Below are 11,869 nucleotides of genomic sequence, written 5' to 3'. Positions count from 1 at the left end.
TTTTTTTTGTTTTTGCTTGTTGTTTGCTGCTTACCACTATCTATCTCTCTTAATCCTAACCCTAAACACTAACCCTAGTGAAGATCGTGCGGGTGTTACGGAAAAGGCCGATCTTTGGTAAAGATCACCGAAGACATTTTTTACGGAAAAGGCCGATATTTTGGCCTGGTACCGAAAGATCGCCCCAAAATTGCATCCTTAAGATACAGTTTTGCCTGCCCTGTTGATACACACGATCTCGAGTAAGCCATCGTCTTCAAAGGAAGACAGACCATCATTCTGAGAACTAGAAAATATTTCGGACCCCCAACTACTCATTTAATGCAAAACTCGGGTGAAATCCAGTATGGAGTACTGTTTCCACATCTGTGATGGTGCAGCAGCTACTAACACAAACATCCTGATTGACAGGATATTACTCATCATCACATTCCAGCCTCTGACCCAAAGATATTGTAGTAACGCCGTGCGCATGCGTAGAATTAAACAACCAAGCGTTCCCGCTCAATTCATTCTCTTTCTTGCTGGCCAGCAATAGAGAATGGACGTGTCAAGCAGTGTCTCTGACATTCCAACCTGGAGACAGTCTCTTTACGTGTATAGCTGTCACTCTCCATCTTTCGGACTTACACTCGACAGCTCGCTCACATCTACATAACAACGTCCCAACAACTATACTCACACACATAGAAGCTGTAACAACAAGAGCTAAAGATGTATATATTTACCACCTGAATAAATGTTGTTTAAGTTGATAGTCTGGAGTTCAGCGTTCCGTTTAATTTCTAATTTTATATAGGAAAGTCAGGTATACATCTAATGATGTATAACCAACTTTCCTATAATATATTATATCTTCTCTCTGCCTTCCCAGTAGAAACTGGTTTCAGTTCCTTGGAGATGGCTAGTCTCAGTCCATTTCCACTCAAGCATTCACAACTCTTCCAGCCCTCATTTTCTCATCATCTATACTTTCTCTCACCAGGCCTCACAGCTGAAAATTCATGTCTGTCCTAACATTTTGACTGAACTTACTGAATAGTTTTTTGCTAATTAACCCTAATTCAGATTTAGCTGGGATGATTCCTAAACCTGCACTTCATGTTGGATCCAAAGTCATCCTTATATTAATGACATTTATAGCTAATACTTTTAGACTGTTGTGGTTTTTAAGTCTATCAGCTAATGCCTTTGCTTCCCAGATCATTCTTGATGCCTTTGACTTTGACCTCATATAATTTTGAGTTATAGTATTGTTTAGTACTTTGTGTATGTGTGTGTGTGTGTGAGAGAGAGAGAGAGAGAGGGAGAGAGAGAGAGAGAGAAATCTCATAGTGACAAGGTTATTGTGAGCATTGAAAAGCAGGTGAACAAAGTTTTGTTGTAGCTGTAACTTTTACTGGAATATAACACAGTTGTATATAATACAAAACCACATTGAAAATACAAATCCCAAACTGGGAGAAAAGGAGGAACAAAGATAAAAACACATCAATTCAACAACAACAAAAAAAAGACACCAGTCCTATTGTTTAGTAATTGCTTATATATCTTATATCTTTGTATAAGTTTTTTTGCTTTGCCATAAAATACTAATGCTTTATTTAATTTTTTTTAAGAAATTCATGTCTGTGTAAAGTTTACATTGTAAAGGGTGTGAAGGCTTACAGAATCTATGGCTGGGTATTATATCTGGGATTTCTGATCCAAAGCTTTCTACATCCTTGATGCATGGAGGGAAGGTTTGCATTCCAATAACATGTTTGTCTGCACTAGTCTCAATAATGGCAGCACTTTTCCTTACATAAACTTGATAGATCTTCTGTCTTATTTGGTTGTTGTCTAGTATTATATACATTTGGTTACATTGGAATGTTCTTGATTGAATAATCTAGGTAATTTAGGTACATTTATGAATGGCTGTACTTATAATACAAAGAGCTCTCCAATATAATGCACACACATATATTCCTATCCAAAGTAATAGTTTCTTGTTATACTACATATAGAGGCTTGGTTTCGATAAGGCAGCACATGCATCTGTGAGTATAAGAGATGAGAACACTTGATACCAGTTTGGTAGAGTGTAATAGACAACTACAGAATACCTAGGTTAAGGTTCAAAAGTGAATCAATATTTTTTCACATCATCAAACAAGTCCTTGGCCCTTTGTTTTAGCCTTTCTATACTGAGAGATTAATGAGAATGAACTGATCTCTTAAATCTTTTTCAAGACATTTATCAATCAAAGCTGATATAGAAATAAAATCCTATTGTTCTCAACCAATCTAATTAAGTGGGTAAATGCTCTAATTCTCTATTAGTCATCCAGTGTCTGGCTAATGGGCAAACTTTCTCTTTCTCTTTGGATCAACTGATCTCATGGTCAAAGAGCAACTGTTCACAGTATGTTGATCAGCATGCATAGGTAGACCTCTTACTGTTTTTCTCTTCACATTTCTTTTATTCTTTGATCTTGTGCTGCTATGATAAAACCTTTGGTTTCAGCCTTCAGTCCTGAGCTCTTCATCCATACATGAGTGTCTCGTTTTTCTACGTCTGGTTTGTTCACTCTACATGGGTATTGGCCATGTATCAGTTTTTCTAGCCATTCTTCTTTGCTCTTCTTCTGGGCTTGTTTTTTTCATCTCTTCCTTAACTCTTTTAGCAAACTGGGTAACTTTCTCACTTGCCTTCATCCTAGATTCCTCTGTCATCAGTTGTTTCTTAAACTGTACAGATCCTTTGTATACCAAGTATAGCTTCTTTACTTTATCATGCTGGTGCACAAGCTTCATTAGAGGATCTTTTGACAGCTCAAGATATGTATTTAATCCTACAGTGGTAGTTTTGTAAGATAATTCCAATTGAGTTAGTCCTCTTCCTCCCATGCTTCTCGGTAAATAAATCCTGTTCACGTCCGTTTTTGGGTGGTTCATTTGAGCCATGGTTAGTAGTTTTCTGGTCTTGGAGTCTAGCTTCTTTATTTCGCTCATTTGCCAGTTGATTATGTTGAAACTGTAAGCTACGATTGGTACTGCAAGAGTGTTAATGGCTTCTCTTTTGTTTGCAGCATTGAATTCAGTCTTTGTTACTAACTGTACTCTCCTGTAGTACTCTTTTCTAATCTTCTCTTTCATTGCTGAATGTTTTATGCTGTTACTTTCGTCTATGCCAAGGTATTTATATGCTTCTTCCTGGTCCAGTGCTCGGATTCTTGCTTCTGTATCTACGTGGATATCCGCAGAACATGCCAGTTTGCCTCTTATGAAAGTGGCTTTCACGCATTTCTCCAGTCCAAACTGCATCCTGATATCATCACTGAACTTTTTAACTGTAGCAAGTAAACCTTCTTGTTGTTTGTCATTTTTGAGTACATTTTCAGATCATCCATGTAGAACAGATGACTCGCTTTTTTCTTCTTGATCTCATATTATCATTATTATTATTATTATTATTCAGGTCACTGCCTGGAATCGAACTCGGAATCTTGGAATTAGTAGCCCATACACTTAACCACTACACCATGGGCATATGGCGTAGTAGTTAAGTGCACGGGCTACTAACCCCAAGATTCCAAGTTTGATTCCAGCCAGTGACCTGAATAATGGATTGTGAACAGGCTGTCACATGTGATCTTATTTAGGGACTCCGATTGGTTAGGTTGTATATTGGTGCAATAGAGTAAGAGATAAATTGCACCAATGCCAACCAATCAGAGTGGTGGACACAACGATGTCTAAATAGCAGCCAAAGGTTAGCTGTTATCTGCTACGTTTGGATGTATGTATGTATATAGAATAAAGGGGAGAGGAATTTCACTAGAATGTACTCTACACACAGCCCCTCACAAGTCATTTTGTGGGAGACAAAATAGATGTTAAAAGGAAGATATTTCTGTAGTGAAGAGGTGAAATTAGAAAGAACAGTTGGTTACTGAAGTAAAATGAAAGCTGGCACTGAACTACAGAAAGGAATGCGTTTCTAAGTCAGGTCACCATTATACACACACACACACACACACACAATGGGCTTCTTTCAGTTTCTGTTTACCAAATCCACTCACAAGGCTTTGGTCAATCTGAAGTTATAGTATAAGACACTTGCCCAAGGTGTCACAGACTGGGACTGAATCCGGAATCATGTGATTGGAAAGCAAACTTCATACCACAGAGCTATGCCTGCACGTATGATATTCTTCAAATAAAAGCTTTTCTAGATTTCCTTTTCCATATTTTTCATCAATTTTTCTATGAAGAGTCCACACCCAGCAGTAACTTTTTTCATTTTTGAATTGTTTTCTTCAGATTTTGTTTTCAGAATTATGCTTCAAAATCAGATTATGATATGCAAGAAAAAGACAAAAAAAATCTTTTAATAAAGAAAGTTAGGGTTTAGGGATTAAGAATTAGTGATATAAAGTTTGGGTTTAAGGTACAGAGCTAAGAGATACCATTAACGTTTAGGGCTAAATGAAAAAAGAAGTTTGAATAACTGAATTTACGATTTTTTCTTTTTCAATTTATCCTTTTTTGCAAAATTTACAATTTAAAATATACATTAAAAAAAAAAAAAGAAAAAAAAACCCTGAAAAAAAAAGTTTTGCCAGTTATTAGTTCAATACTCTATCTCGAGTTTATACAGAAGTTTTACTGTGATAAAAAGAAAAAAGTAAAGTAAGTTGCAGTTTGAACACCGATTCCTCGAAACTTTGATCCGGGCAACGCTGGGGATTTTGACTGTCTTTATCTTTCTGTCTATTTATCTATCCGTCTGTTCAGCCCTCCGTCCAGCTATCCCTGAATCTATCTATCTATGGTGAGAGAGAGAGAGTGAGAGAGAAGAGCACACACACAAAACAATGAAACCCCGACTCGTTGTTTTTGGATAAATTTATAACATATTGATACCTTTTTAAGTTCTTTATCCTAAGGAACCTGACCATGTTTCTGAGGACTAATAACTCCCAGGAATATATCCCATAAACACGCACATACACACTGCATACATCAAGTTTTATGTAATATGTATGTACTCCAGTGAACTCTTAAACGGGTGTTATTCTGTTCTTAACATTTATATATGAAAAAAATATATACATATAGAAAAAGAAAAACATATATCATCGTTCACTATATTAAGGGTTTACAAATATTTTGCAATCTTACATGTAGTTCGGATATTTAATATAAATCAATTTACATGTAATAGAAACAATAATATTCAATGAGATTGCGGGGCAACTATTCTGAAAAACCGTGTTAAGTGGGTGGAACGGATGACTTGTTGGGTGGATACTTTACTAAATTCACACCGTCATATCTCTCGTCTGCAGGAACATTAAGATGGCAGCAGTGAAAGTAGGACGGCAACTCCTTCAGGTTGGTTGTTATTTGTCTCTTAATCCCCTGTTTATTCATCATTTTCAGACCCAGAAACTGTTACCGGTATGATCTGGCGTAATACCTCATTTATATTTTTCCGTCTTCTCATTTTGCAGCTCTCCAATGTCAACAATGTATTTCGAAGATGCTTCAATGTCACAGCGGCCAAACCTTCACAAGTCAGTGATTTTCATTCATTATTTTCTCTTTTCCGATGTTCTCTCCTCTTCTGCCCGTATTAAACATCACAGCTGCGATTCAGATTTACGATTTTTTAAAAATGCTGTTATTTATATTAGTTTATTAATGTCTCTTGATCCTCATTATTTTCCTCGCTCTTGAAATGACCTCTTCTCCCACCAGAAAACTCCGAGTGCAGGGATTAAACTCGTTCTCTCTCCCACAAAACTATGGGTCTTTTCTAGAAGTCACCCCGTTCGTTTAATCATCTATAGTTATATTTGTTTCGTTCACTTCTAGCTTGGTTATGTATTTCTTCGTTAGATGCACCTAACAATCTGAGATGGCCTCTCCGTATACAAGTGTTTCTTATTTTTTTCTGTATAAAGACTTCCTAAGTGTTATTTTCTTTGTTATGAAAATTTCATCTTATCCAATCTTGGCCTTTTTTGGAAGATTTGATTGAATGTCCGAAGAACTCCCGATCGTTTCACTACATTTCTGTTACTGCTAGTGGAAAAGATAGTATACGTCACTCCATTTGCTTACCTTCAAATCTCATTTCATATTTATATAACGATCGCCATTTCATAAATCCCCTCCCCCGCCGCATTATGAAACCATGTAAGATATCAAAAGATATAGTGTTAAATATAGTCATGTATTACATTACAGATAATATATTCATAAAAAGAAAAAAACTGTAAATTGTGCATTTCATGTTTGTGGGTTACACTACTACTATTATAAAACCATATCGGTGTCTCAAGGTCGTGAAATCTTCGCTGAGTGAAACATGATTTATATGCACCAATTAACATGGGAGCCCTTATGTAGTCGCTTGACCTGCTAGAAATAACAGCTAAACCTAGATAAGGCATCTCATTATATACGAAAATATGAATTTGTCACAGCTAGAATGCCTTTGATAAGGTCTTAATCAGTTTCGCCTTGGGGCTAAACTATAACATTAAATGTCGCGATTATTGTTTTCGTTATTACTATTATTTTCACATGGGTCTTCTACAAAATTGATTGAGTCTCCTCTGTAAAACTGAATATATCGAGTGATCTGTCATGAAAGTTTTTAAAAATAAGTTTTTAATCTCAATAGATGCAGATGTGATTTGAACTGTATCCTAGATAGATAGATAGATATATAGGCATTGTTTGTAGCCGCCGACTCGATAGATAAATACTGCTTTATTGTTGTACGTTTACTCTCTATCAGTTTGGTAGAGGATTCATCCTCATCAACATTCCAACAGTTGCCAAAGGTGAAAGCTCATCTAGTCATTCCCCCTCATTCCAAAAGACGACCGTCCCCGACGGCGACCTTTCTATCATTCTGAAACAAAGCTAGATCCTATCCATCCTAAACGTTTCAATCTTCCCACTTCACTCTTTTCAGAGATTTATCCCTACTTTTGGAAACCTGCTACAGTTTATCTCATCCTTAAAAAAAAACAAAAAAAAAAAACAACAACCTGTGTGGCCTTGACAAACTGACCTATCACTCTCACTTTCAGTATCTGAAAGGTGGTGAGAACAGCAGATTTTCATCACTCACATCCTGCCATCTTAATAGAAAGGACACATTGTTTAAAGATGGTAGAATTGTTAGAGCTTTGGAGAAATTCCTTGTAGTAATTGATCCAGTTCTTTGCATTTGGAGTTCAAATCCTACCAAAGTCAACTTTACCTTTCATTCTTCTGAGGTCAATTCTTCTCTCTCTTAGAATTGTCTGTGTTGCACTATGAAAGAGTTATGGGAGTTAGTGTCAGCAATGTCAGAAAGGATGAGAGACCCTACTGACATAATAGAATCTTCAGAGAACTCAAATGAATTTCCAAAAGAAAAGAATTGGATAAGTCTCCTACACTCAACAAGTGAGAATTACAGAGAATGATGCGATTCTCAGAAAAAAGGGATTATCGATCTGTTTCATGAGAGTCACTAGTATGACTTCTGAAGAGCCAAATCTATTTGAATCTTGCTCTCATATACCACAGAGTGGTTCGTCACCCTTAAAAACTTTAGCAAAAGTAATGTTCTTGAACTTGAAAGTGGCAAAGAATCTCCTATTTCTATCTGGCATGAGAATCTCCTTTTTAAGTAGTCTGCTTATGACCTCCATTCACCTCTCATTTTTGGATTGGAAGTATCCTGTCAGATTGTAATATTGCAGTGTGTACTTACAAGGCTCCTTTGTGTAACCACTCTCTATCAGTTTGGGTCTACCCTGGGTTTTGGTTAGGTCCTTTAGGGTCTTCCTGAACACTAATGACTTTATAATTCCTAACAAAGTGCACTCCTATTCATTTGATACTATGCTTCACTCATTTTTAAAAATCCTCTTTTATCATCCAAGGTAACCTAAAATGCTCATACATTGAATCCATAAAAAGGAACCTTTCAAAACTTGCTCAAGAGGGTCATGACAACCACTTGCCTTTCAATAGCACGAGATTGCAAGAATTACACTTATCAACATAAAAAAAAAATAGTTGTGTTGAGTCAACAAGGGAGTTATTATGTAGTTGTTTGACCTGCTAGAATAGCAGCCAAGTCTCTTTCAAATCATAACTTTGTCATCTTAAAATGTAAATGACACTGTAGATGATATTGTTCTAGATATACCCTGTAAATATGGGATGATCATAGCTGGAATGCCTTTTGTTGTTTCATCATTGCTGACCCGAAGCTAAATGACAACAAATTTTACTTCATCCTCTCTGGCCAGGAAGGACACACAGCTAAAACCTTCACAGTTATTCCCTCTCTCACTCTCTGGGAGAGGCACAAGCACATATACAGACAGCGGTAACTTCCGCCTACCAAATTCAATCACAAAGCTACGGCTAAAATTTTGATCTTATTTTGGTGATCCTATCATCATCATCATCATCATCATTTAATATCTCTTTCTCCATTCTGGCATGGTTTGATAGAGGAACAGAAAATGTGGGTGGGTAGGTAAATGTGCTAGAGTAAAATGTGTGACTGGTGATTAAGTTGAACTCAGTGAATATCAGTTTTGGGAAGGGATTCCTCTTCTGAAATGGGAAACCCTTCACTCATGCAGTATTTCCCAGCTCAGTTGTTAATCCTCATGGAGTTAAAGTAAGAACAACAAAGAATTGTTTCTGCTGCTGCACACATAAACAACTGCCCCAACTTCATTCAAAAAACCATTTGACTAATTGACAACAAATCACTCACAAATACACTACCATTTCCAGCTCACTGACTTACTGTGTCCTCTTGCTAACTCTTCAATGATCTCTACTCTCTGAACCAGTTGTGTGCTTCCTTCACCCCGTCCCACCTACCACTCTTCCTTACATACCTTCCAGATCTCTCACAAAACATTTTATTAAATTCTTTCTCCTCAGAATTGCAGTCATCTGGAATTTCCTCTCTGCCTGTGCTTTTGCTGCATTCATCAACCTATAGATGCTCGTTAATCTCACTAATCACATTGAGCCTGCAAAAGACATGGGCACTGTGTCTTTGTCTTCTCTTAATTATCTTAAAAATCAAAATACTATGTGGATCTATGTGCCCTTTAATTAACAAAAAAAAAAAAGAATGTGAATTATTAAAGAAATCAACCAATTTTAGATCAAGAAATTCTCTTTAGGAACCAGTAAAATATTGGTTTCAAATTTTGGCACACCAATTTCAGGGGTGGGGCAAGTTGATTAGATCGATCTCTGTCCAACTGGTACATCTTTTATCGACCCTGAAAGGATGAAAGGCAATTTCAGTGAAATTTGAACTCAGAATATAAAGAGGATGAAATGCTGCTAAGCATTTTGCCTGGCATGCTAAAGATTCTGGCAGTTCACCACCAGTGAAATATTACTTCAAAAACATGAGTAGATGGACAGAGTCTATAGCTTTCAACTAGATGACATGGTCTGTTGTTGTTGAATAGATGGACATGATTTATAGCTGTTGAATAGATGGACATCATTTATATTGCTAATTCTCACCTGGGCACATGTATATTCATTAATATTTGTATACCTTTGAATTTGTAAAATTTAAAATTCTTTTTTTGTTCTGATGCCAGATCATCATCATCATCGTTTAACGTCCGCTTTCCATGCTAGCATGGGTTGGACGATTTGACTGAGGACTGGTGAAACCGGATGGCAACACCAGGCTCCAGTCTGATTTGGCAGAGTTTCTACAGCTGGATGCCCTTCCTAACGCCAGATATGATTTATAAATCTGTATGCAAATTTCCCTAGATAGTGAAAAGAATCTCCTCCCCTGCTCTCAATGGTTGCTTGCTCTGCTTGAAGAAGCTGCAAAAATCTCCTTCATCCCATACCTTATCACCTTAAATAAAGAATATGTATGTTGTAGTTCTTGATATATATATAAGACAAGGTGATGGGTACAAATGCAATGACTTTGATTATACATCCACTCAGCCAGGGCTGAGTGGGATTAAATAATAATAAATGCATACAAGTTACCTGACCACATTCATGTTGTTTTGACTTATCATTTCCTTCCTGCTTGTGTGATTACAGATGGCTGTCAGAGATGCACTAAACATAGCCATTGATGAAGAAATTAGTCGAGATGATAAAGTCTTCTTGATGGGAGAAGAGGTTGCTATGTATGATGGAGCATATAAAGTAAGTATTCCATGTTTTTATATTATTTATCGGCTCTCTAAGGTAGGATAACATAAGCAGTAGTTGAGATGTAAATAGGTGTAAAATGGGACAATTGGTAGCAGTAGATGGAGTCTAAATGGTAAAATGGGACAACATTAGCTCTAGATGAAGTCTAAATAGTAAGATGAGACTTCTAGCTCTAGATGTAGTCTAAATGGTAAGATGGGACAACATTAGCTGTAGATGAAGTCTAAATGGTTAGATCGGACAACATTAGCTGTAGATGAGGTCTAAATAGTAAGACAGGACAACATTAGCTGTAGATGAAGGTCTAAATAGTAGGATGGAACAACATTATCTGTAGATGAAGTCTAAATAGTAGGATGGAACAACATTGGCAGTAGATGAGATCTAAATGGTAAGATTGATGTACAAGTTAGCAATCATCCCTCTGCTGATTGGAAAGTGTGGAAATAGTGTGGTGGAGAGATGATGTGCAGTCAGAGGCAGGTATTAAGAGAGGGAAGGTGTACAGTTAGTAGTGACCGGTGGTAGTATGTTGATGGATTAATGTGACTGTAAATACACCTTAGTATTTCAATTCAGTTGTATATGTTGACCCCAGTTTAATATGTTTGGAGTAATGTAGTTGGTTTCAGGAGTGGTGGGCAGTGGGCAGATGAGTTTGAACATGAATATTTCATGTGTTATGCACACACACACACACACACACACACACACATGGCTGACTATACATACATATACAGCTGATAATGGATATGCAGATGAATATATACACATGGAGAGAAGTGAATACACACACTGAGCTGAATCCATATATACATAGAGCTGATGAGGCAAACATGCACATACACTGGCAACACATAAAGCTGAACACCCATACACTGAACACGAAATGCATATACAAACATACACTCAACCTTGAGACTACATATGCATCTGGGCATACACACACACACACATACATACAGACACACACACATACACAGTGATATTGATTGATGGTGTGAAAATATTTTGTTGACCATTGTAGGTCACTCGAGGGCTGTGGAAGAAATATGGTGACGCCAGAGTGAAGGACACACCTATTACTGAGGTAAACTTCCTTGATTACATGTCTTGTTGGGCAGGATACAATTACATGTCTGTCACTTTTCAAACTGTTATTCTTTCATATTTTCAGTTTCTCTACATGCATTGGAAAGGTCTGCAAATTCTTACATGGTTTTCATTTTTTGTTTTTGTTTCCTGCTTCAAATATTTTGTTATTATTTCTGTATATTATACTATATTGCTACATACACTGTGAAAGTTGTCTGTAATAGAAAAGCATCCTATCTATTCTATTGAACATATGATGTAGTTATCTCTAAATATTGAACTCACAACCTCCATTTAAAGATCTATTTTCAAGTTGAGCTGACAACAGTAACAACAATATCAGAGTTGCTTAATCAAATTATGGTTAATATTATTTAAAAAATGCCCAAGGCAGGGAGTTGGCAGAATCATTAGCATGCCAGACAAAAGGTTTAGTGGCATTTTGTCTGTCTTTATGTTCTGAGTTCAAATTCTACTGAAGTTGACTTTGCTTCTTGCCCCTTTGGGATCGATAAAATAAACGCTAGTCAAATACTGGAGTTGA

At 36.7% G+C, this 11,869-nt stretch overlaps 1 protein-coding gene across 1 annotated transcript in view; it reads left to right on the top strand.

The window, feature by feature from the left end:
- Positions 1-5,230: 5,230 nt before the first annotated feature.
- The window catches only part of LOC106879672 (pyruvate dehydrogenase E1 component subunit beta, mitochondrial), a 15,298-nt gene continuing 8,659 nt past the window's right edge, over positions 5,231-11,869 (top strand). The window contains exons 1-4 of the mRNA XM_014929345.2: positions 5,231-5,382; positions 5,502-5,564; positions 10,114-10,221; positions 11,258-11,320. Coding sequence (XP_014784831.1) covers positions 5,347-5,382; positions 5,502-5,564; positions 10,114-10,221; positions 11,258-11,320 — 270 coding nt within the window. The 5' untranslated portion in view covers positions 5,231-5,346. The remainder of the gene's footprint in view (positions 5,383-5,501; positions 5,565-10,113; positions 10,222-11,257; positions 11,321-11,869) is intronic.

This window comes from Octopus bimaculoides, chromosome 4 (genome assembly GCF_001194135.2).
Source record: "Octopus bimaculoides isolate UCB-OBI-ISO-001 chromosome 4, ASM119413v2, whole genome shotgun sequence".
NCBI lineage: Eukaryota > Metazoa > Mollusca > Cephalopoda > Octopoda > Octopodidae > Octopus > Octopus bimaculoides.
The sequence above is the reverse complement of the archived record's forward strand: the minus strand, read 5'-3'. Positions and strand labels throughout refer to the sequence as shown.